At 46.0% G+C, this 24,462-nt stretch overlaps 1 protein-coding gene across 2 annotated transcripts in view; it reads right to left on the bottom strand.

The window, feature by feature from the left end:
• Positions 1–1,523: 1,523 nt before the first annotated feature.
• The window catches only part of LOC148814745 (thyroid hormone receptor alpha-B), a 101,080-nt gene continuing 78,141 nt past the window's right edge, over positions 1,524–24,462 (bottom strand). The window contains exons 1-8 of one of the 2 annotated variants that reach the window (XM_088906512.1): positions 22,841–22,891; positions 22,524–22,527; positions 20,580–20,680; positions 20,289–20,436; positions 19,402–19,607; positions 17,107–17,253; positions 16,553–16,811; positions 1,524–15,371 (exon numbers count right to left, since the gene is read on the bottom strand). In XM_088906512.1, the coding sequence (XP_088762638.1) occupies positions 15,121–15,371; positions 16,553–16,811; positions 17,107–17,253; positions 19,402–19,607; positions 20,289–20,436; positions 20,580–20,680; positions 22,524–22,527; positions 22,841–22,858 (1,134 nt within the window). In that variant the 5' untranslated portion in view covers positions 22,859–22,891 and the 3' untranslated portion in view covers positions 1,524–15,120. Of the gene's footprint in view, positions 15,372–16,552; positions 16,812–17,106; positions 17,254–19,401; positions 19,608–20,288; positions 20,437–20,579; positions 20,681–22,523; positions 22,528–22,835; positions 22,898–24,462 lie in introns of those variants that run through there. The other variant, XM_088906511.1, reaches the window with a different exon arrangement.

The raw sequence follows: 24,462 nt of genomic DNA, 5'->3' as shown, positions 1-24,462 counted from the left end.
TTTGTAAACTGCAAGACAAAAATGCAGTACATGCAATATCCTGAAAGCACTTAGATTTCTCCACAAAAAAGCCCCCCAGTGTCCCGGAGTTGTTCTGAACGAGGAATAGACAGTTGTCTTGGATGGAGAGCGGTTGGCTGGCCTTAGGAGAAAATCTGCACATCCAGCTGGGTTTTTATTACAGCAGCCGCAGTAAAAACACTCACAGGCAGCGGCCCATACTTAACAAAATAACACTGGCAGGAACCTGAAATAAACATGTAGGATGAGGTTCTCCTAATTGCTATGCCAAAGCCGTAGATTTGTAAACAGCTCAGTGTTTGTGACAGTTCGTCAAGATCCGCTGTCATTTCGATGGCTCCCCGGAGGGCGAGACAGATGGACATGGTGCGAAGCAGAGGCAACAGCAAAAGACAGGTAGAGGCGGGGGTAATTTTAGTCACATATTTATTACATAAATATATAGTAAAATAGACCAGCGACAATTACCATAAAAATATCTTCCTTTAAAATCCTGACCATAAACAAAGATTTTGAAAATCACACATTGACATTTACAAACACGCTGATTGTCTGGAACTTCAGCAGCCCACCACAGAAACCTGACGTTACACAACCCAATAGACTTATTGCAGGGTCCTGCTGCCGGAAACGGGGAGGGGGGGGGGGCACGCTGTGTGCTGCAGGGATGGGGGGTAGGTGTGGGGTGCCGGGTGTATAAACTGGGGACACTGTAACCTGTGCACCGTTCTCACAGTACTAGCCGCCAGCCCGCCAGTCCTAGCTGCTGACTGCGTACCACAAGACAGCCAGCCCCCCGAAAACACAAGCGAGGAGGAGGAGGAGGGCTGCCTGTTCTGCTGAATGTCTTGCAGCAGCAGTGAGGAGGAGAGGTCAGGCAAGTGCCAGGTGGGGCACTGCTCGAATGGAGTATACCGAGTATTGCTCCAGTTAACTGCAATAACGGGCACAATTATAAGTCGCTGTGGACAAAAGCAAAGTCAAATTAATAAGCATTATGTGTGATCAGGCATTATATATGTGGACGTTGCTGGATGGGATTCAATCCCACTGCTGTACAGTGACAGGTGGGTGCTTCAGCACACTCTACAGAAGATAATTGCGGGATTACTTTCTGAAATCCTTTTAAGGAACACAAGATGCTGAAACTCCACAGAATTTAAAATAGCTTAGAAAGTTCCATTTACTGGGGGATGAAGGAACAGTCCATTGCATACTACATCGAAAGTGCTCTGCATACAAGAAGTTACACAGTGAGGTGTTTGCCTGAATGGTACAGGTTATCCATTAGCACAGGACATATAAAAAAATTATGCATTTTGATTGGACAAAGCTGACCCCCTGACCCTAGCAATGTAAGGTCACGACCCCTGAGCATCAGTGCAGCACACAGCCTTCCCAGCAGCCTCTGCGATCACAGTGAAGCAAGGAACTCAGACTGAAGAGATACAAAAATAATTTCTCATCTGAATAGTAGTAGAAGTAATAGTAGTTATAGCTTGTTTCTTTTTTTGTAATATATGCTGCTGGTTAAATTTTCTTTTTGAATCCTTTATTCCTTATCTTCTTTTACTCACCACAAAACAATAGACCAATTTGCTTCTTTACCAATGCTGTTTTGAAGAAAAATAATTTTAGTGAAAAATACCCATCTACAAAAAAATGCAATAAATAAAACAAGAATTGCTAAGACAGTAGAGCAAAAGGGTCATGGTCTCAAATACTTTCATGAGGGCAACGACTTTGAAAAAAATTCTTTACAATCAAACAGCAATAGAGCAGCCATTTAACAGAGGCAGTGAAAACTATCCAGTAACTCATGCTTAGACATTTATCCCCATTGTTAATGAGATAAAACGTTTTACAGTACAACCGGGTCCAGCGAGTATTTGCAAACACAGTGCACAAATACTCACAGAAGCCATTCTGTGTAACTGTATTCATGCATATTCTGTATATATACTGTAAGTTATAACTCATGAGCCTTCAGTCCTCATCCTCGGGGGACACACCCAGCAGGTTTACTAGGTCTCTTTAAATCACAGCGCCTTAAGACCTCTTCAGAAGGGCTCAGTTGGTCCAATTAAGTCTTAATTTACCTTTTTACCCAGATCTTAAGCTCTTTATGATTTAAGGACTAAAAAACCTGCAGGGCTGTGGCCTTGGAGGGCTGAAGTCCGAGACTCTTGACACAATTTCATTGTTCCTAAGCAGAAGAACCGCGCTACGCGAGTTTTTCTGCCCTCGGACCTCCAGGAACAATCGTCTCAGGGGTTAGAAAGCAGGGCGGTGTGCTAAATGCCACAGTGCGATGAAGATGCACGTCCGAACTCTCCGTTACAGCTCTCGTTTCCCACGTGGCTGCGCATGACGTGGGCGAGCACTCAGAAGTCTGGGTGGGGTTGGGGGGGGTGGGGGAGGTGAGTAAGCACCTTGCAAGGCCTCAGGTCTGATCCTGAGAAAGTCCTCCCTGCTCAAAGAACCCGTTTACGAACCCATAAACATTGCATATATATTTATATATAATACGGATTTATTTTAAACAAAATAAAGCCACCGAGTTCTCCTGTATCCACTCTGCTCTTACATTCCTCGCTGTCTGTAAATATATCTCTTCCCCTTTCTGTAGAAAAATAATCCCCTTTTACATTTGCACTGTAGGTAGTATAGCAGCAGAAACACCCCAAGTGCTCCCTATACACTGCCTGCTAACCACACGCTCCATTCTGGTCTACTCTCCTGCAAAACAGCTTTGTATGGGATATTATTATTATTAGTATTACCATATTATTAATTATTAATAGTACAATGTCTTCCCTAAGTGCAGCCCTAATTCGGGACGATGATGACTGTGCACAAGCATTAAGGTTTAGGCTCTGGTCTTACCATGAGCTAATCCATTCACTCCGAACTGCTGTACAGTTCAACTGCGAGTGGAAACTGTCAGAATCAAAAACGGTGTTGGCAAACTGCACAAGGCTGTTAGCATTCAACGTGCAGTTAATTCACCTCTTCTTTTTCTGTCACTTTATCTCAATTAAAGTCTCTGGGCAATGAAGGACAGCAGGACTACATACCTTCATGCAAGTCCACGAACTAGCCTTTTTTTTTAGAATAAATCGATCACAAGCCAGGATGTTATAATGGAAGCGGAGGCAGTTAACTGAAATAGTGCATCCTGGGACGCAGATGTTCTTGGCTGCTTTGTCCCAATCAGCTCTGAGGGCAGGCTAGGGAAGCCGGAGCACGCCCCAGGCCTCAGACACTCCATCACATCACCTGCCACAATGCCAACCAGCTTGTTTCCTATTCCAGCCCCTGCATGTCGGATTACCCGCGCCATTAAGACACCGAGTGGCGGAAGAAAGGTAAGTCATTTATCATCACATCTCCCCGCTCCCTCTCACTCAGGGGTTTTGAAGCGCTTCCCAGCAGCGGCGAGCAGGAAATGAAACGCCTTCACTACGGAAAGCCGTTACAAACGGAGCAAAGGGATCGGAAAGCAATCAGCTAACACACACCAGCGCACTGCAGCCAGGGCCATGCTGGCGCCCCCTCCTACATCACGCTGGTTACTTGAGAGAGCGGCTTCTATAGCAGCCTGCTTGACAAATTGACAAAGGAACTGCAGTCTTAGAGGGATTTGCAAATGTAAACACAAAGGCAAAACAAAAAGCTGCACTTTTTTGTTTTTGACAGTGACTTAACCACAACCAAGCTCTGAGACGGCTTTACTGTACCGTACTCAAACCACATCAGTTATTCTTCACTGGGAGTCTTCCAGTGCCACGGGCTACGACCTTTTTCAGGGACAGAGCTCTCCATGTACAATGCATACTGATTTGGAGCCACTGGATTCAGCACTGATCCCCAGCCTTCCTAATGAAGAGTATTTCAAATCCCTGTCTCCGCCGTGTTCTGAACAGTACACCCATACACTCAAAATATTCCTAGTAGCATCTGTTCAGCTAGAAAAGTACTTTTTTTTTATTCTGAATGCTCAATGGCCTTTCTGTGCAGTGAGCAAGAGACTGAAACGTATACATTCATGTCCAAAGAAGTCCAAAGTCTGGTAGCTTTGAACTCTGCTGCTGGCTGTTCCCAGGACTACAGACCCTGAACTGAAGCTAATAATAAATACTGCAGTAAGAAAACAAAAAATAGCACCTTATGCATTGCAACACAAATGTCCACTCCTTTAGGTATATGAATTCTTCTCTTCAGATCACAATTAAAGTGACGATGAGGAAAAGCACAAAGCTTCATATCATCTGCTAGGAACTACCAGTCCTGTCTGTCTGGTTCCCACATGTGTTGAGACTAAGCTGAAAGACTGAAGACCTTCTTCTCCTGAAGACTGCATCAGTGACAGACCCATGAGCAGCACCCGCGCCACCACCCACATCCACCTCCCGTCCCCATGAACTGGTTTATTAAACAAATGTCACTCCAGATGGTCGGCTCTCTGGGGTGTCCCTGCTGTCGAGGTAATCTATCTCAGGGTGGCCTCACAAGGTGCTTCAGCGGTCAGAACGGCATGCCTACCCAGTGGACCTCTCCTCACAGACACCCACCAGCCGGCCTAGGAGTGCCTGCTCTGCCTGTACAGGAAGAACGGCACTAAAAGCAAAGCTACCAGCTGCATACTGCACACACTGAGGTGTCTGAAATGCTGCATAGCTCGCTAAGCTCTTTAGGTTGGAAAGGTGCATTAACAGGCTTTTCTTAAGTCTCGCTAATGCATCTTTTTTGTCAGACTATCCAGTCTCTCAGAAACCCAGAAGAAAGTCTCTAATACCACTTAATCAACACCCTGACTGCTTGCAGGACTGGGGAGGAGAGGGGAAGAGCTGCTCTGCAACTTGCAAAAGAAGAGAAAAAAACATACTGTACAGGGAAAGAACAGGGATTAAAGGAAATGGAACAGGAAATCCACTTTATCATTTTTATCACTTTATATATATACACACTGATGCACAAATAATGGGCAACATTTGGGCCTAAAGGATTTATTCATATTTTAGAGAGGTTTAAACTAAGAAATACCTGGAAATGTGAATAAAAACGCTGATCCAAGAATTTTGATGGTTTTTTTTATATGAGATGTTACTCTCGATCAAAACATTGCCAAGAAGATATCACTCATGATCCCCCTTCCTATCGACACAGACCTCACCAGCCTCTTGGAAGAATGCCAATGAAGGTTTTACCAGTCTTGCTGTGCCTCTCTATTGAGGGCACTGGCAAGCTGGTCCCACAGATGTTCTGCTAGAGAAGAAAGACTGAGGCGATCTGCTGTTAAAAGAATTTCCTCCCCACTTCATCAGCCTTTCGGTGTCCCACCAGTTGGCTTGAAAAATGGCACCGATCAGTAAAAAAACACACGCTATCACTCTCCCTGCAACCACTGTAGGTGTCCTCTGGTTCACAGAAGTTCACATTGTCTCCCAGCTGACAATGCTAACTCTGAATGACCTCTTTCATGCAGACAGCAGAGCTAGTTATTCTGTTGATGCATGGGTTGTCTCCCTGGACTGTCTTGTGCTGTTTCCAGTGGAGCCTACAGTGATTATGGAGGTATATCAGACACATGAAGGTTCCTCTTGACTAGTCGGATGACCTTTGAAGAAAAACATCTTATTCTCCAGGCAACTACCCACAGACAGGACACCTTCAACAGGAGCCTGAGGATCTTCTATACACAGGTGGGCCAGTCATTTCCTATGCTGTGCTTGTATTCATTCAAACCAAGTCTTTTTGAATGGCTATTCACATTTGGAATGAACTTATGAACGTTTAGCAATTTTAACTCAAAGATTAAACTGAGGACCTTTTATTACATTTCTGGGCTCCATATTTTGTTATTCCAAGGAACGAACCCGTAAGAAACTTCGAATGTTTAGTAACATATGCCCAATGAGCTCTCGTGTAAAACCTGTTGTGCATCAGTATATACGTGTTTGCAGCCTCAAAGGTACGGTGGGAATCCGTGGCAGCGCTGAAGACACAGGGACTGTCCTTTATACCCCCAAACTGGAGGACAGAGATTTCATGGGGGGAGGGGCGGCAGTTAACAAATAAGAGTCCTTGCTGTTAGTGTGTCTCGTCTCCCCCCTGACAGCTATGAATCTGATGGAACTAATTTCTACAAAGCCTCAGCTGTCCACTTCACACAGCATGAGAGACACACTCCGTCTCAACTGCAATTCAAGATGTGCCTGGGGGGGAGAAAAAAACAGACCAGGCCTGTTTACTCTGGGCTGTGCTCTCAACCTTTCTTCCATGACATCTACTGGGCTTCCTCCAAGGCTCAGACTTGGCAAAAATGGATAGTTCTGCAAGACAGACCCGACTCTTGAGATGGCTCGATAAATCAAGCCAGTACCAGATTCTTCACTGTGATACATTAGCTCCTCTAAACTAGGGTTTCCAACTTCCTTGCAACAGCAGAAAAAGGTCTTTGAATGTACCACAATTGTGCACATAAAGCAGACAGAATCAATTGCTTTCATGTCTCTCTGTACTCTGCTGTACTGAAAGCACTTTGTAAAGCAGGCTACTATGTCTTTAATGGAAGAGGTAACCTCTGTTCAGGCAACAGGAAGACTCTGCTTGCTCAACACAGCAATTCAGACGATCTGCCCAGAGATGCAGATGCATAATCACACATGGTCTAACAGGCACGTACACTCGCTCAAATAGCAGGGGAAACGTAGCATAAATGCACGATCACAGACAGACAAGCAAGGCTGTCGTATTACCAACTGCCTTGACACTCATGAGTCACCATTTGCCTAGTCAAGGCTAAACAGGACACATGCTGCTGAAATCACTAACATTCAGCGAGTACACACACCCACGTCATGTTTCCTTTCAATGCAGAAACAAACTAAAAAAATGCTCAACACAGGGGTCTTTTCTGCATAATACAGGGATTTTATCTTCAGCGAGCTCTGATAATGGACACTGTGTTTCTACAGACGTGCAACACGAACTGGGGAAGGCAGAAGAGAATATTTCTCTAGCTGCACATAGCATAGAACGGCAGCCTCTTTTCATCATCTCTAGGGAAGTGCTTACAAATAACTATATCCTGCCGATTCTTTTCAGGTCAGCAAAAGCCAATGAACATACAGGCTCTGTGCAGCGTTCTGCCACGCCCACCTTTTGAACCAATCAGGAGAGAATGAGAAGCAGACATAGTAAGCAGACTGAGTTCAGCTTTTGTTGTGAAGTGAAAAAACAGCATGATTTCTCCACATTGTTTATTTAATGAGAGAAACAACTGTCATTTTTTTTTACCTGAGATATTCCTTCAATAAGTTTCTTTTCCAGTCTAGGTGCATAGGCGTGTGAGTGTGTATTTGTGTGCGTGTGCATTTGCACACTTGCATTTATTGCCCAACACGCCCATGGCTGGTCCACTTTATGAAATGGATGTGCAGGATTCTAAACCATTTTTTTTCCAAATGTGCACATTGCACTCGTAGCTTTTGCCAAATTCCTAATCAGTTGTAAGTGTCTTGCAAAAAACAAAACACAAAACACATTTACTGCAATTCAAGACTTTAAATTGCAAAACCTGACAGTTGCAATAGGTTTAGATTTACGCCTTTCTTCACTGCTTTCCACTCTGCAAGCTGATGCATTTTTCTTCCTGAATGTCTGTCTTCCAATGACGTAGCTACTGCAACCAGAGAGTTACTAGCTTTCCAGACCTGCTGCTCTGTGTACCACGGGTTTAATGTCTGTAGGCACACTCTGCGGACCAACAGCCTTGTTCTTGCGTGCTGTTTGTGCAATTAATTCATTCTCTAATTCATGAGCAACAGATTAATCTAATAAAATTGCAAAGAATAATCACCGGGATTCTTCACATACTAGAAAAATTAAATTTCTTCACAACGCAAACTGTATTTTGTCCTCCATTCTCCCCTGACAAACTTTAACCTTTAAATCTTCTCTAGCTGGCCACTACGTCAACATTACAACCATATGAATTTAAAAATGTTACAAATAGTATTTCAGCAACCCAGCCCATTTGGTTTGTCATTTCCTACCTAATCCTACCTATTCTATATTAGTATTTGGACATACATGGCTTCCTACTATCCTTTGTTATAGAAAATTTTAAAATTCACATTTAACCATTTTTTTCTTTAAAAAAAAAGACTAAGAATGATTGCATCTCTGAGTTTTGGTATGTATCTAGCACTTGTGTACGAGGAATCCAAAAGGAAAGGAAGGAAACGGCTGTGAGAGAAGAAGTCGGCTTCCTCACAGATCCTCTGGGTAGCACCACTGGACCAAACCAGGAGAGTGTCTCATAAAGGCAAACGTGTACATGAATGCAAGCTGACGCATGATGGCCAATAAGGAACCTGTCTCAGCAGGGGAGGGAGGGAAGGCAGGGTGCATGGTGGGCTTTCAGAGACGGTGGGGGACAGGGGGCAGTGCACAAATGTGGGTTCGTTTTACCCCCCACCCCCCCAACCCAACCCCGACCCTTCTTTCATCTGATTTCTGGACTGGTAAAGGATTCATTTTGAACAGACTTGGTCACCACCCCCCCCTTCTTGCCAGCAGCTCTTTGGAATTCAGGTGGCTGCAATTACTAGACATTTTCTCAGCTGGCTGTGATCCCAACATTACAGCGTGTGGGCCTGTGTGCAAGGCGAAGTCACAGGAGCAGGTTTAAAACACTGGTCGTTCAACCCATGGTGGAGCTCACATGAGTTGAACAGTTGCACAGAGGTAAAACAATAACCCATAATCGAGACACAACCCTGTCCCAGGTCTGGATCCCCTGTCTGCCCCCCTCAGCTCAACGGAACAGCAGACACTAGCAAGCACAGTGATTGCTCAACAGAAGACAGAAGTGAAGCCGACACTGTGAGCTGTGAAGATACTACACAGGGAGCAGTACTTTTGAACATGCCTATCTCCGTAGCCCCAGCCCTGGTGTCACAAATGCGGGTGTCAGACAGCTAAGGCTGGCTGGGATTTGGTAGAGGGTGAAGTGAGGATTAGGGGTCGGTGGGGGGGGGGGGGGGTGTCTGCATAGACATCTTGCTACTTGCATTATTACAAACTCTACATTTGGCATCAAAAAGTAATTGCAACAATCTCCCCATATCTGCCCGATGAATCCCAGAACCAAATCACTGCAGTGCACCAAGGTTACAGGGGGCTGGTCAATGCCTTGACAGAGGCCAGCAGCATGTCTTTAACAAGGCGAGACATAACTGCTTGGTTTCCTCAGGCACAAGCTGGAGAGATGGGTGCACAAAGTGTGCAGTAGGGGAGACACAGCCTGGCCATGGTTTCTGGGTATGTAGGTTTGAGGCTACAAAAAAACAATGGTAGCAGATGGTCAAATTTTGCAAGAAGGAGTGCTGAGGTGTGCAAGGGTCACTGCTTATGACATTGCTCCTTCAATAAGATAAGGGTTTTCATTGCATCTCTTCCCTAATAAGTGTGTCTTAAAGACCACTGTTACCTGGGAAAATGGTAAGAATGGTACAGTGCCCTGCACAGAGAGCCCTGCTTGCTGAAAGTGGCTCTTGCCAGCATAGTAGGACCCTGCTGGCGGGGAGGACTGGACCGTGCAGGTATTGGCAAACTCAGGAAACTATTAATAACCCCCCCTCACACACACTTTAGAATCTCACTAAAGCAACTCATTTCCCACCCTCCCCTCCATTCCTAACTGCTTGACCACTGTGCCTCAGCACTGACCACTAGAGGGTCACTTCCTCACAACACCCCACTCATCACCCCACTGTCCCTTTGCTCACTTGTGAGCCTACACTGCCTCTTAGCTCTACTGAAACACCAAGGGACACAAATCAGACAGAAGGGATGTTTGTAAGCTCATACGTGCCCGCTGCAGTGATTCAATCCTGGAACACATCCGACAATTCCCAATGCAGTAAATTCAGGGAAGGACTTTCTCTTTGCATGCAAAAATTAAGCCAGAAGTTCAGGACTGTTGCCTGATGGGGCATTTTCAAATACAAATACACATACATACACACGAATGTATGCAGCATTCATATATGTATATATTTTGCTCCCAAAAAAAGGGATAAACGAATAGGATAATCTACTATTTGCCTCATCCCTGATTTTTTTGGCTTTTTGAGCGGTATATATAAATATATATTATTTTACATCCTTGGTTATGGCCAAAACATAAAACAAAAAAATTACAACAAAAAAGTAAGAATACACTTAGAACATATTGCACCTTACAGCTGGGCAATATTCTCAGTTTACTGTGTGTAACGTCAGTTTGACTCCACTGTCCAGTTCATTCTGCTGGTGACCCGACAATGAGGTCGTGAATTCCCAGGCTCAGTTCCAGCCCAGTCTCCCATCAGCTACATTCAATACCTTATTTATACATGCGTGTGTGTGTATAGATGTATGTATACATGTACAAGCACAAATTCTGTAAAACACTCATGCACAGCTTTGTGGTGGTTCAGCCCAGCCCAGTTTACAGAGGGTGTGGACAATTCGGGTTTGACATTCTGAAGCTTTTTCCCCATACTATTAACACTGAAATAAGTAAGCCTTGCTATCATATGCTAGAGATGCAGTCAGCCCAAGACTGAATGCACTCCTTTTAGAGTGGAGGCAGAGCCTTATTGTTCCAATAAGCTACTTTTTTGCCTGCAGCCCTTCTCAACTTTAGAGCCTTTGTTTTGTGAATTTTAAATGTCCCATTCTCCACTCCCTGCTCACTCTTATAAAGAATATTAGTCCAAAACCTGAATTGGATGACCCTTTACCTTCTACCATTTACCTTTCTAATCCCCACATATACATACGTTTATTCATATACAGACACACGCACACATGTAAATACATATCTTCAATCTCTTTCAAATTCTTTTGAGTTTTGTGTTGTGTGAGGTATGAGAAGATTGTGTCTCAGTCAGCATCTATTTTCAGTTTCTGTTGCATTATTTCTCCTGTTCTGTTTTTGCCTGTTTTGTTTTTTCGTAGTCTCTTTTTTTTAAAAAAAGAAAAAAAAAAGTCCTGTTGATGTTTGTCATAGCTCCTCCTCGTAAAAAAAAGGGACGGACGATTCAGACACACGTACAGACGACAGAGCAAGTTAGCTTACTGATACAATCTAGAGGTGATCTGTAGAGGAAGTGAGGGTTTTGTCTAGGTTACACTGCACACATGGTCAAAAGTGACTACGGCTGATTTCACACAGAGCAGTTTAGCGTCGACAAGAACAAAAAAAGAATAGTAATAAAAAAAACCCCAGCTCATTCTCCAAAGCTCTAAGCTTTGTTCCGGAGTCTTAGAAAAAGTCATCTTTCTTTTCATTTTTTTAAAATTTTTTTTTTTTCAAATAAAATTTAAATGAGAAGGTAAAGCAGCATTTTAAACCCCCTAGAGTGACACACATCCAATCAGTCAGCTCGCAAGAATGCAGAAACACTGTTGTGGGTTCTGGCGTTTGTTGTCTATTTTCTTCCCATTACAAGAGTTAATCCTGTACCGCGTACATGGAATGCCATTATTTTCTTCTCCTGTCTTTCTGATGATAAAAGGAGGAACAAGTTCTTCTACACAACTTTCCAGGGGAGGGAGGGTAAGAGTAGGTGGGGGTGGTTTTGGGATTTTGATCAGTTCAACCTTGTAAACCCCAGAGTCCAGGTGTGAGAGAGGAGCTGTCTTGGTCGCAGGTCTTGTCCAGGTAGCTGGTGTGTATTTGAAGGCTGTCACCGCACATGCTGGCCAGGTGGGCTGACTGGGTTTACCTAGAGACCTTCCCACATTCTCACACTGTAATTTCTCCCTGCTGTTTCACAGGTCAAACTCCCATATGTTTACAAAAGCCTGTCCTGATTTTAGCAGACCAAACCCCTCTCTCCAAGTGCTCTTTCAATTGGACCAATCGCATCTCCCCTCTCTCCAAGTGCTCTTTCAATTGGACCAATCGCATCTCCCCTCTCTCCAAGTGCTCTTTCAATTGGACCAATGCCATCTCCCCTTTAAGTGCTCTTTCAATTGGACCAATCCCATCTCCCCTCTCTCCAAGTGCTCTTTTAATAGGACTAATCCCATCTCCCCTTTAAGTGCTCTTTGAATTGGACCAATCCCCTCTTCCCCTCTCCTAATCCATTTTACATTGAAAATTTAATTTCACCACTCTCACAGGCCTACTTCGTAGTACTTTTACTCAAGACCCTGATTGAATCTTTGCATTTTTTTTCACATTCATTTAATGGTGGTTTTCAAAAGGGGATTGCGATTCAGAAGTTGCATTGCAGTGCTCAGATGACAAGGGACCAGGAAACCAGCGGAATTCACCCCAATAAATTTTCCAAGTGTATTTTTTTAAATACTGATGGCACAAATGTGGGGCATTTACCACTGGTGGGTTGGCTTGGCTATGTTAAGCAAAATGGATAAAAAATTGCAGGAAAGTGCTTGGGTGAGAGGGAATGAGGGGGGTCAGGAGGGGGAGTAGGATGGCCACTTTAGTGCAAAAATACGTGACATTATGACTGGAGAGCATGGGGCGCAGGGTATGGGCTCAGAGCTCTTCTTGGCTCCATCTGTAGAGGAGACAGGGGTGCTCACCCTAACTGAGATTGATTTTATCAACCCATGGAGCTTGCACAGCCAGAAACAAAGCACCACGTCTTTCCTGTGAGGAAGAGTGGCTGGAGTGGGGGAGGCCGGACATTATATGTCCACTTCAAGGTTTTCATGAAGGCGGCGTGGTTTCAGGTTGATTGATTTGTCTTTCACTTGCGCTGGAAGAAGGCAGTCTCTCCGCATGTTCGGATTGCGATAGGACCATAAACACCGATGTGGACATCTGTTGTAATTGTTTAAAATAAAGACCACTTAATTCCTCAGCCTCGTTCTGGTCTTGTCCAATCATTGCTCGGTACACCCCCTTCCTCCATGAATGACTGCTTAGCAATCAAAAGAGGTTGTCTTTTTTGTTTTATCCTCAAAAACAGTGACACGCCATTTACCGAAACTGTCCCCTCTGCATTTTCACTTAATATTTTAACCTCTTCTTTAGCAATTTGCTTTATCTTCTTTCTCTTTATATTTTCCTTTTGTCTTCAAAGAGGGGAATCCAGAGTTGCACTTGGTCCCACATTTTCTAAACAACGCAAACTGATTTTTAACAACCCCCCCGTGTCGTCGTTGTCCCCCCTCCAAAAAAAAACCCAAAACAAAATGAAAACAAGTTAAAATAAATAAAATAATACAAAATGAAATGGCTAGGCCCTCCTGTTTCAGTGAAATTCTATTGACTGAGGTGAAGTGGGAGTGAGGTGGAGTCAGGATGTAGAGGTCAGAAGTCAGAGGTCAGAGGTTAGAGGTCAGAGTATGGGTCTGCTCCAACAGCACTGAGTCAGCCTGCTATGTGCGAGGCCTGTGTGCAGCTGCCCTGTGTTTAGTAGGTGAGGTAGAGCTGGTCACTACAGAACCACTGCTCAGATTACAGCACAGACAGCTGAGTCTCCCATGTAGTACTATACTATGCAAGCAAAGTGGGCGCTGCATGTTCAGATATTTGCCGCCACGTATCAAATATCGTGGCTGATCTGGTCTTTCATACTGCCAAGGGAGAAAAAAAACTCTCTGGGTAATACCCTCAAGTTCAGCCCTGCGGAGACCACCTGAGCTGAGCTCTGTGCCCAATATGCATTTGCAATATTGCCTGAGCAGTGGATTCACTATTGCAAACATGTGTTGGGTGTTGGTTGTGGCTGGGGGTAGAAGGAACAGGGGACAGCCTGTCGTCTGTGGACAAACAGCCCCAAAGAGAACAAACCCAAAAAAACGGAGGAAGTTTAAGGTAGTAAACTCCGCAGACCAGAGGGCCCCTCCCTGTCTCCGGCTGTCCAGCTGTGCTGTGCAGAGACCCCCTGACACTGACCTGACATGATGGGCTCACGGCCTTTATAAAAGGCGGAGGGAGATGGAGGTAGCAGGTGACTCACAGACTGAGGCAGCTCTGCTGCAGATGCATTCAGAAGACACATCACTGCAGTGCTCCTGCCTGCTGAGGTAAAACGGTGCTTGTCCAAAGCTCTCCAGCTGAGCACAGCACCTTTCCTTTTCACACAGGAAACAGCAGGGGAGTCTGATCAGTGACTAACATGGAGAAGAAGCGCTCTCTTCTGCCAGAGAATTGCACTGCAAACTCTGGGAATTTAAAGACTCTGTTATTGCTCATGAGCAGAACAAGATGAGAGACAGAACTTTCCGGGATATGGCATTGTTAGATTAAAATGAGTGATAAACGAAACAGTCTGGTAGCACAGAGATAACTGCACACATGGTACGAAGCTTACATAATGAACAGTGATCCTAAAAGAATGAAAGAGTTGTTTTCTACTTCAAAGACTGAAATGATTTTTTTAACAAATGAAGCTTCTTTTAAATAAAGAGAAGGCTGACGCAAACAGTTCCTTTAAAAATGCCAATGGGGTTCTGTGTGTTCCTAATGTTAGACACTGCAGTCATTAAGAGTGAATAAAATCTGTTGAACAAATGTTTCTACAAAGAGTCTAAAATTTTGGTCTTTTTTTCTGTGGGAACATCTGTTTCCCAGAATCGATTTCTTCTACTAACGCTGAGATAAACTGAATCACTAGTGGATCGGGGAACACTTCAGCGAGAGGGGTGTGGACCCCAGTGCCACAGTGGTGCACAGCAGCAAAGACCGCCACCTGGTGGTGACTCGACACATTGCGGGCGAACTTCATTTGCCGTAGGGTGCAAAGCCGTGAAGTGCCAGCGTGCTCCGGAGAGCGTGCCACTTGTGAAATCAATGAGGGGGGGGGGGGAGGAGCGGGTGACTAACAGGATGGACGCTGGGGGCGGGGAAAAAGTGAAAAAACACGAGCACAGCTTATAAAAACGACAAAAACAAGAGGGCCACCCATTTGATTTTAAGAAAAAACGAACCCCTTCTGATGGCTTTCTCGTCTGCTGCTGGTGGTGTGTTTGATTGTTTGATGAGGCAGTATCGCCCCTTCCCCTCCCCCTCCCCCCCTCCCCCCCCCAGCTTCCACCCCGGCCTCTCCGGATGGCCACCCCGCTTCACACCTCCTGGTCCTCGAAGACCTCGAGGAAGAGTGGGGGGAAGAGTTCGGTGGGACACTCCACCTTCATGTGCAGGAAGCGGCTGGCGTGACAGGCCCCGATCATCCGCAGGTCCGTCACTTTCATCAGCAGCTTGGGCCAGAAGTGTGGAATGTTGTGCTTCCGGTAGTTGATGTAGTGTTCGAACGCCAGCAGGTACGTCTCCTGGCACTTCTCGATCTTGTCCACGCAGGTGAGGCCTGAGCGGTCTGCGGCAGAGAGAGAGAAACGGGGGGGTGAAAGGTTGATGTAAATAAAAACGACCCAGGCAGGACGTAACTCTCCAACATGACTGAGCGGACCTCTTCAGACAGAACACTGAAACACGGACCAGGCAGAAGTACGTTTCTTTACCCAAAGGGTGGTGGGAGTGTGCAACAACAGCCCAGCCATGTTGTAGAACGTGATACCCTGGCTTCTTATAAGAAATGGCTGGATGAGATCCTCAAATCAATTTCCTACTAACTGCTGACTGGATGGATTGAGTGGCCACTTTGTGTTTGTAACCTTTTCTTATGTTCTAAACGTGTGAGAAGGAAACAACATCCATTGAAAAGAACACAACCACAGTGGAAATACAGCAGTCCTTGGAGCTCTCAATGTTCGCAGTTACACTGGCTCTGCAAACACTGTGATGTTATATGTTTAACTGTCTTTCGTGCTTATAGGGGAACAGCAATGCTATTTTCATATTTTGGGATGAGAAAGAATCAGCATTGATGAGGGTATTTCAAACCACAATAATAGTAAAATGTAAACAGTAACTTGTAAAATTTCAAAAAGGCAGTATTTCCAGTGATGCACCGAGCAATGTTTTGTGATTCAGAACGAGGTAACAAAACCTCCAGAGACATGTGCGGCCCTACAACTTTGTAAACAAGCAGGCTTGTGAATACTTCTCTTTTAATTTAATACAAATATTCCTTTCAATTTCAAGATGGTTTTGCCGACAAATACTACATACGTACACGCAGATCATGTTGGAACATGGTAATGTTTTTGAAATATCTGCCTCACAGCCTGTACTTAATCACTCGTACATCGCACTACATTAGTCATTACGGAGACTAGTGAGCAGGAAGGGCCGCATCACACGGCAACTCGTGGGAACTCGAATGGGAGTTTGCATCAACATGGCGACTTACGGTACTTTCACAAAATTCACACTTTTGTGCTTTAATTTTTTTCTAGAACGTCAACAAATTTATTTTGTTACCGAGATTTAATAACCTGCCTGACAAATTGGGACTGCAGTTCCCCCTTCAATCAGAAATGACCACTTCATTAGCATTTCTGTCTCTGAAGGCATGAGGTGCCCAGTCTTCCAGAGGGACAAGGTGCCGTCGGTAATAAGACGGGGACTCGGTTTCTACCGCCAGCCGGCTCTCACCCGAGCTCATAAGCAGCACGGCCTGCAGTAGCGCCACCTCGGTGTCGTCCAGGTTGAACTGTGCCAGGCTCTTGCCCAGATCGAAGATGGCGTCGGACACCACGCCCAGGCCTCCGTTCTTGAGCTGCTCCCGCTTGACTGCCATCTCCCCGCTGAGGGTCAGCGTCTCGCTCTCGGGGTCGTAGCGCACCGCTGCCCGCAGGGACATGATCTCCATGCAGCAGCCCTTCAGCAGGATAATCTGGTCTTCACAAGGCAGCTGGACAGACAGACGGAGAACGAGGAGGATGGTTGTTTTAATCCAGCGAGTCAGACGGGCACATGGCTACTGGCATGCAATAACGTACAACACATACCCAAGCAGACAGGCATTCAACCAAATGCTTACTGGCACACTACAGAATACAGCAGATAACACTTCACACAGTCACAGCAACACTAATTTAACAAGTACGCTGTACGCACACACACTCCCCAGGTATGCTGGGGCATGCTGCAACAGAGACAGGCATGCAATAAAGACAGGGTCACAGAGACGGGTACAAAGCCCACACCTCAGAGAACATGGGCAGTTTTTTGGCAAAGTCGACGACGCGGGTGATGGCCGGGGTGATGATCTTGGTGAACTCGCTGAAAGCCTCCAGATCCACTTTGTCCCCGTCAGATGTGGGCGCCACTGGGGACTGCCCAATATCCTCTGGCTGGAGAGGGAGGCAGGAAAGAAGGGAGGGACAGGAGGAGGAAGAGAGTAGGAAGGAGGGAAAACGGACTAGGATTAGAGAATGGAGGACCAGTGGCAGTGGCCAGTAGGGAGTGCTGCAACAGACTGCAGTCTGAAACTCTCATGAGGATCCACCTGCTAAAATGACACAATCCTTTAGTTATTATTAACTTCCTTTGCCAAATGAAATTTTACATTAAGTGCAGATTGTAAAAGGAGACAACACTTTTGATTGCAAGTAAGAACGAGTGCAACAACATTATAATGAAGGCAAGGACAGTAATGCTAGTACCATAAAAGTAACAGGAGTGCCACACAAAAACAAGTGAAGCAGCAAGGGGTCCCAGGACAGTGTCGGGAGACACCTGCAGAGAGCGCGGGCTTCGCCAGCAGACCAGGCACGGGCAAAGAGTGAAGCAGGAGACGAAGCAGGTGTGAACAGGGCCTGAAACCCCCTGGTGAGCCAGAGCAGAGTGGGAGGGCAGAGCGACAGAGTGACCGAAGTCAAGCAGAGAGACAGAAACAGACAGCAGAGGCGGTCCGGTTGGAGGTGCCGAGAACAAACCAGACTCAAGAGGGTTAACCCTTTGCTGCAAACAGTGGCCACGGTGTTTCGATGTTCAAAATAGCTTTCTGCCAGCATGCGCGATCATATGTTAGTAACCTGTTGCTGGGTGGTCATTTCAATTTTATATTTTCACTCCAAAGACAAATCAATTTACTAATGAAACATCAAGCACAAACAAACAGAATGTCTTTTCAGGCTTTTTTATACAGTTTTATTTAAAAACCAGCAAAAACCATCATCTTGGTGCCCTTGTTCCCTGATACGGTTCTATTTGATCTCATCCCCCCTGTGCAAATCAGATCCAGACATTGGTAGAGAGTTCCCCCTGCCCTCCCCTCTTGCAATTCAAATTAAGAAACATCTGTTCTCTCTGGCTTCCTGTTCAATGGTGTCCTACATACTGCCACAGTGGTTCAGCGTTAGAGTATAGTCTCTTACCCAGATAACACAATGAGAATGGAGTCAAACAGCATACCAGGAATGCTCCTGTTTAAGACTGAATGCACTTCATGCTGCACATTAGCTTTCTCTAGCAGTTCTTAACAGCTCTAGTCCACTAGTTAGGCTCCTACTGGGAGGGGGGTTAAGCTGTGAACTCCGGCACAAGATGCTGTGCAGACAGACAGCTGTGCAGCTCTGGCCTGATGTTCTACCACTTTGGAAGGGAGTAAGACGTCCAACTTGGACCTACAAAACGCACTGGGACAATCAGACAAGATAAAGAGCTTCTGATGGGAGGCTGACCTGGCAACACCATACACAAGTATAATGAGAAAGGCCCCTTACATAATCGTTGGTTTTGGACACACTCATACTATACGATGTGCCAGAACATAACGCCACCTGCTACAATCCAAATGTAGAAACAAAACTTAGAAACCTGGGACTGCACAGCACATAATGCAGGACATTGGAAGTTGACACATTATGGGAGAGACAATGAATTGAACTTTTATTTTAACACAGGGACTAAAAAAAGCAAGGTCATTTGCCCATCCCCTTTCACTAAGCCCACATAGTCTTTAAAACAATCAGCCCAACAGATACACCAAGGCACACTGGTAGGGCACTCTTTTACAGTTGGCTGTTGACAGCTGTATCCTGTATCTATCCCCAGGAGAATCTGTAAGTCTTGTGCCCAACTGAATGCATGAATGCAGAATGTGTATGTTGTCTGAATACCATGATCGCTTCTAATGATGCTATAGGCATCTTGACTGGATTTTAGTTCATGAATGAAAACTGCTCTGACAATTCTGCTGTTGCCTGGCAACACCTGTCTTGACCTCTCCCATTCATACCAAGTTACCATGGTGATGTGTGACTCAGGAAGATGCTGCTATTCCTGTCCCCCCATGAATACCTTTTGGGGAGTGCAGGCAGCCTTGACCAAAGACAGGTCTTAAGTAGAGGCAGATGGACAGGCTGTCCAGGATCTCACACATGCCTCTTAAGTCTAGCAAAGCACACATGCATAATTTAAATAGAGAAATGAGGACCAGGTGTCTCCACCTGCACTGGGAGGCCTGGGTAATGAGGATGAGCTCTATGTTATCTCACCAGGAACTTCCGCTTCTGTTTCCAGTGGGAGCCCTGTGCATTGGTATGGCGGTGAGCCTCCGTCACCATGCGGATCAGCTCCCACTCGGAGCTGGTGGGCTCGGGCCGGTTCTGCAAGGTGCGGACCATCTCCTCCTTCTTCCTGCGCTCGCGGTTCTCCTCGATGAGCCGCCGCTTCGCCACACGCTTGGACTCGTCCAGCACCACTGGACGCAGGGACAGGGAAAGGGCAAAAAAGGAAGACGGAGAGAAAGCTGACGAGCAGGTCAGGGAGGTCTGAGTGAATGCTGAGTGCAAAAGGACAAGAGGTTCTGCTCAATCTACCACCACTGTGCAAGGGTTTACAGTCAACAAAACACGCACGCTTGTCTACAGTAAGGTTACATTTGTGTGCATGTCTGCGTCATGCCTTCCATCGCTTCAACATGCTGTTCTATTTCATTATTTTGGAAGTGACAAGATGTTAGCAGGATTTAAATATCATAACCCCTAACCTCACAAAGCACACTGCTGAGCGAACCCCTATTGCAATGAACAGGATGACAAAAATTATTTTTGCTGTTGCAAAACTGATCAACTTGACGGGGGGGGGGGTGTGGGGTGTTGGGTTAATGAACTTGGGGCAACGACTTCAAGTTCAGACAAGCATCCTTGTTGTCACTCATTTCCCTTCCTTCGCTGTAGGAGTTCAAGGATCAAGTCTGGGGACGGCAGCCCAGGCTCAGCGGCTGGGAGAGGCGTGAGCGCACGGGGCCTGAGCCCGTGCCCACAGGGGGGCGCAGGGGGCCTGAGCCCGTGCCCACGGGGGGGCGCACTCACAATCCATGGCCATGCCCACAGGGGGGCGCAGGGGGCCTGAGCCCGTGCCCACGGGGGGGCGCACTCACAATCCATGGCCATGCCCACGGCGATGCACTTCTTGAAGCGGCACAGCTGGCACTGGTTGCGGGTGATCTTGTCGATGACGCAGCAGCCATCGTACTTGCAGGAGTAGGAGGGATGCAGGTTCTTCTGGATCGTGCGGCGGAAGAAACCCTGAGGGAACGAGGGCATCGGGTTTGGGAAAGAGAAAAGACGAACGGAGGGTGGGTCGGCACACGCGCCCCCCGTCGGCCAATGTGCAGAATACAGGACGTGCATTGGGGTCTGTATGGGCTCCGCTTGTGCTGATACCTTACCTTGCAGCCCTCGCAGGTGATGCAGCGATAGTGGTATCCAGTTGCCTTGTCTCCACACACCACACAGGGCTCATCCTTCTCCAGGTAGCTGGGGATGTACCCTGGAACAGAGAGGCTCAGCGCTAGGGAGGCAGCACCAGCCAGCCAGGGGGGCCAGTGTCATCAGGGCAGTGGATGCTCGGCCTGCAGAAGAGCTGCTGCAGGACCAGCGCTGCCCACATAACGACACTGTGACGGACGCTACACCGTGCACGACTGAGCCCTGTGACAGGCGCCACGTTGCACCCACGCTGTGCAACACACAGACGCCACCCTGCACACAAACTGTGGGGACGAAAGACAAGAACATCTCACATGCTCAGCACTTCACAAATAGCATGTAACTGCACTGGATGGTACAATTAACCAGCCTAATTAATACCCCAAGGGCAAGAATTTAACCGTTGAACTTGATCTCGAAATGCAAATATAAAGAACCCTTATGTTAGGTCTTCAAAACTCAAACTGCTGTGGTTAGCCATGGGAATGAAGCCCACTCCCACTTTTACATGAAACAGGTAATTGTAAGAATGCAAATATACACCACGTGTTACTTAAATAAGGCTTTCAAAATTAAACTGTTGTGCTTCAACTCCAAAATAACTCTTTTAAAAAAGTTATTTTTATTTAAAATAGGGATGCAATTAAACTCTGGTAGGTTTGGAGTGTGACCGCAACTTAACGCGTCTATGCTTTTTGTGTGAAACGTAATATTACTGGGAATGTTATAATCATTTCAGGAATGCAATTCCATCTAATTTGTGTGAAATGGGGAACCGCAATTCGACAATCCTTTAGTTCACGGCGCAGCCCAGGCACAGCCACTGTGGAACAGGTCTAGTCTAGTGATAGTCTAGTCAAGCCTTCTCTGCTGTCAGAGCTGGGAGCAGAGCTGCCATTAGGAGAGTGGCGGCCTTCTGAACAGTGCCTGGTGTGGTTAATGTGCTTGAGGAGATGACAGGGCATGGAATCATTTGGCTGGGCTGTCCTGGCCTGGCACCGGAGTCTTTGGCTTCACTTCTCCTCCTGTAAGGCAGGTTCATGTACAAGGGGTTCCAGTGGAGCGTGTGGGTAAATATTCTAACGGCTCGCACCCAGTAAAAACTGTGATTGCAGTGCATCAGTGCCAGACTCCCATAGCCTTTTTTGCTAAGTGTGAGTTGCCTGGAGGTGACAACTACGGACACACAGGAAGCACACAGAGATGTGCAGAGAGAGACCAGTGCACAAGGACAAACTACAGCCACATGCACACACCCATGCAAGCACCCAGGGACATATAAATGTAAGACCAGATAAATGCAGACAACACTCGTCTGAGACACAAACAAGCTCAAATCTACTGCATGACAAACAGTTGTTTGCTAAAAGGCTGCTTTAATTAGTACACCTGCATATCTCACGGTGCTGGGGACAGCCAAGGTCAGTGTATTTGCCCCTCTGTTGATGCTATTGAACATGCACTGATCTGTCCTAGGGCTGTAGCCCAATGTTGGAGCAGCTCATTTATTAGCAGGGAAGATAAGTACCAGTCTCCACCAAACTGCACTGAGCCCTGGACACAAGGAACAAGGTGCTGCAGCCACCTACATGTGCCTATTCTGAAATAATGACCTCTGAAAACTTGAAGTCAGCAGTGCAAAAAATCAGCTTTAGAAAAAAAGTATTACCTCTAATAAGGACTTCCTAGTCAGGCATCTAAACTTTGTGGAAAAACATTAAGTGTCTGCAATTCTCATTTCATTTTAACTACAGATTGTCCTATGTATAGCATGTGTAAACTTGATTTAAAGCCCACAGCAGTGGGAAACTGATATTAGATTCCTGCAGAATGAGGGGTACAGGGAGTCACCAATTTCCAGGGACAGGCTACAGAGAACCTGGCATTAACAGAATACCATGCACCTGTCTCTAGTATCAATTACATTTCCTTTAGTAAATGAAAGAAGACAGTTTCATTCAGCAACACGGCTCCATCCAGGCTTGGCAACACAAACAGTGCAACATCTGGCTGATTCAGGTTTTACAAAGATGACAAACGCAGATGTTTTAATACTTCTTAGAAGTACTCTTTCTTAGAAAACTTGACTTTCTTTTATTGTCATCCAAGACCGCCCGATTCTAATCCCAGAATATCACAATGCTTTTTGTATTGGTCTTGGGAGGCGTGTTCCGTCTGATAAGAATGGCACATGCAACCCACATGTGGAGCCTTACCAGACATGCTCTTCACCGAACATTGGCTGTTCTTTCTCTTCCTCTTCGAACCATCGAGCCACCTGGCGGGGAAGGAGGGAGAAAGAGGTAGTCCGTAATCCTGTAACCGATACACACAGTGCAGCTGGGTGGAGAGGGAGAGAGAGCAAGGAGTCCGGGGAGGGAGGGAGGGGGAGGAGGATCTCTGCTGTTTCTACACCAATGCCCTGCACTTCCCGACTGCCCTGGGACACCATCAGGCTGATAACACTGCGGTACTGCCTGCGCAACTTCACCCATGGCGCACCACATCAAGACACGCAAGAGACAAAACAAAAAACAGCAGGATTCCTCATGAGGACAGGACTGCCAATTACTGTCTGTAGTGTGATCTATACTGATTCATTTACAAAGTGCTTGATCTGCCACTGAACACCAATAAACATTTTATTGGTGAACACAGTCAGATAAGCAGGGCCAAAAGGTCACTAATACAGTCTTTCAGACAAGCAGCAGGAGATACCAAGGTAAACTAACCACTGTATTGTTTGCCCAGCCCTACTGCCTCATGCAGGCAGCGTGAACCCACCCCTGCACTGCCACCTCCTTCCCTGTGGCACCCAGGGGGCAGGCGGGCAGTCACCGCCGCCGTGCAGACTGGTTCCACTGGTGCCATCAGATATTCCCCAGTTCAGGGGCTGCGGATTTTGATTTAGCCTGCCATGGGGTTAATTCTCCTAGCAGGCCCCAGCCTTGAGGATGCATCCCGTTAGGAGCCAAGAAAATATTCGGCAAGGGAAAGTACCTGGAGCACGCCCAGGGTGACAGGATACAGTACGCCCACGACCTCCCTGCTGTATGACCCACTGCATACAGGTGAACTCAAAGACCATCATCAACAAGAGGATGGGTTTGTGTCTGCTCCATTTCTTGCATGGTTTTGTGCCTGGCACTTATTATCTACATGTCAAAACTTTCCTTTTTTGAATACATTTTTTTGCATTATTGATATATACCCCACCCCTGTGGCACACTGCCAGTTGTGCCTCACTGCTTGGGGAAATTCGGTCACAGTCAAGTAGGGACATGACCAGAATGCTCAGTCGAATATGACAGGACTCTGCAAGAACTAAAGAGTTTCTTCTGCTCTTCCCCCCCTTGGCCAAACCTGAGAATGATTTAGATATGAAATTAATATTTCACCCAGAAGACGGATCCTCACAAGTCTTTTCCATTCTGACATGAGTGGCAGAAACAGAAACATCTGAACGATAGTGTGTGCGCGCATGCACAGAGAGAGCTCTGGACTGAGTGTGCATCTGCATACCGTATGTGTGTATTTAGCATTTTAGTGGAATGCCTCTAAACGTGCTTGTCAGTATAATCAGAATATAATATTCCCATCAGAGTAAATACAGTAGGGTCTCTATATCTTTAAGGTTTCAGTGCAGAGAACCATTGTAAATAGATGAATTCATATATAACCAAGCCCACCCCATACCATCATACAATATACTACAGTATATAGTATGCATAGTTAATAGACATGTCACCATCCCTTATATGAAAATTAAAGTTTTATTGGCTTGTAGTTAGTTTAAATAACATGGATCAACTACAGAAAACAGTAATAACAAACTTATAGTGA

This window comes from Atractosteus spatula, chromosome 26 (assembly GCF_055471065.1).
Source record: "Atractosteus spatula isolate fAtrSpa1 chromosome 26, fAtrSpa1.hap1, whole genome shotgun sequence".
Taxonomy (NCBI): domain Eukaryota; kingdom Metazoa; phylum Chordata; class Actinopteri; order Semionotiformes; family Lepisosteidae; genus Atractosteus; species Atractosteus spatula.
The sequence above is the reverse complement of the archived record's forward strand: the minus strand, read 5'-3'. Positions and strand labels throughout refer to the sequence as shown.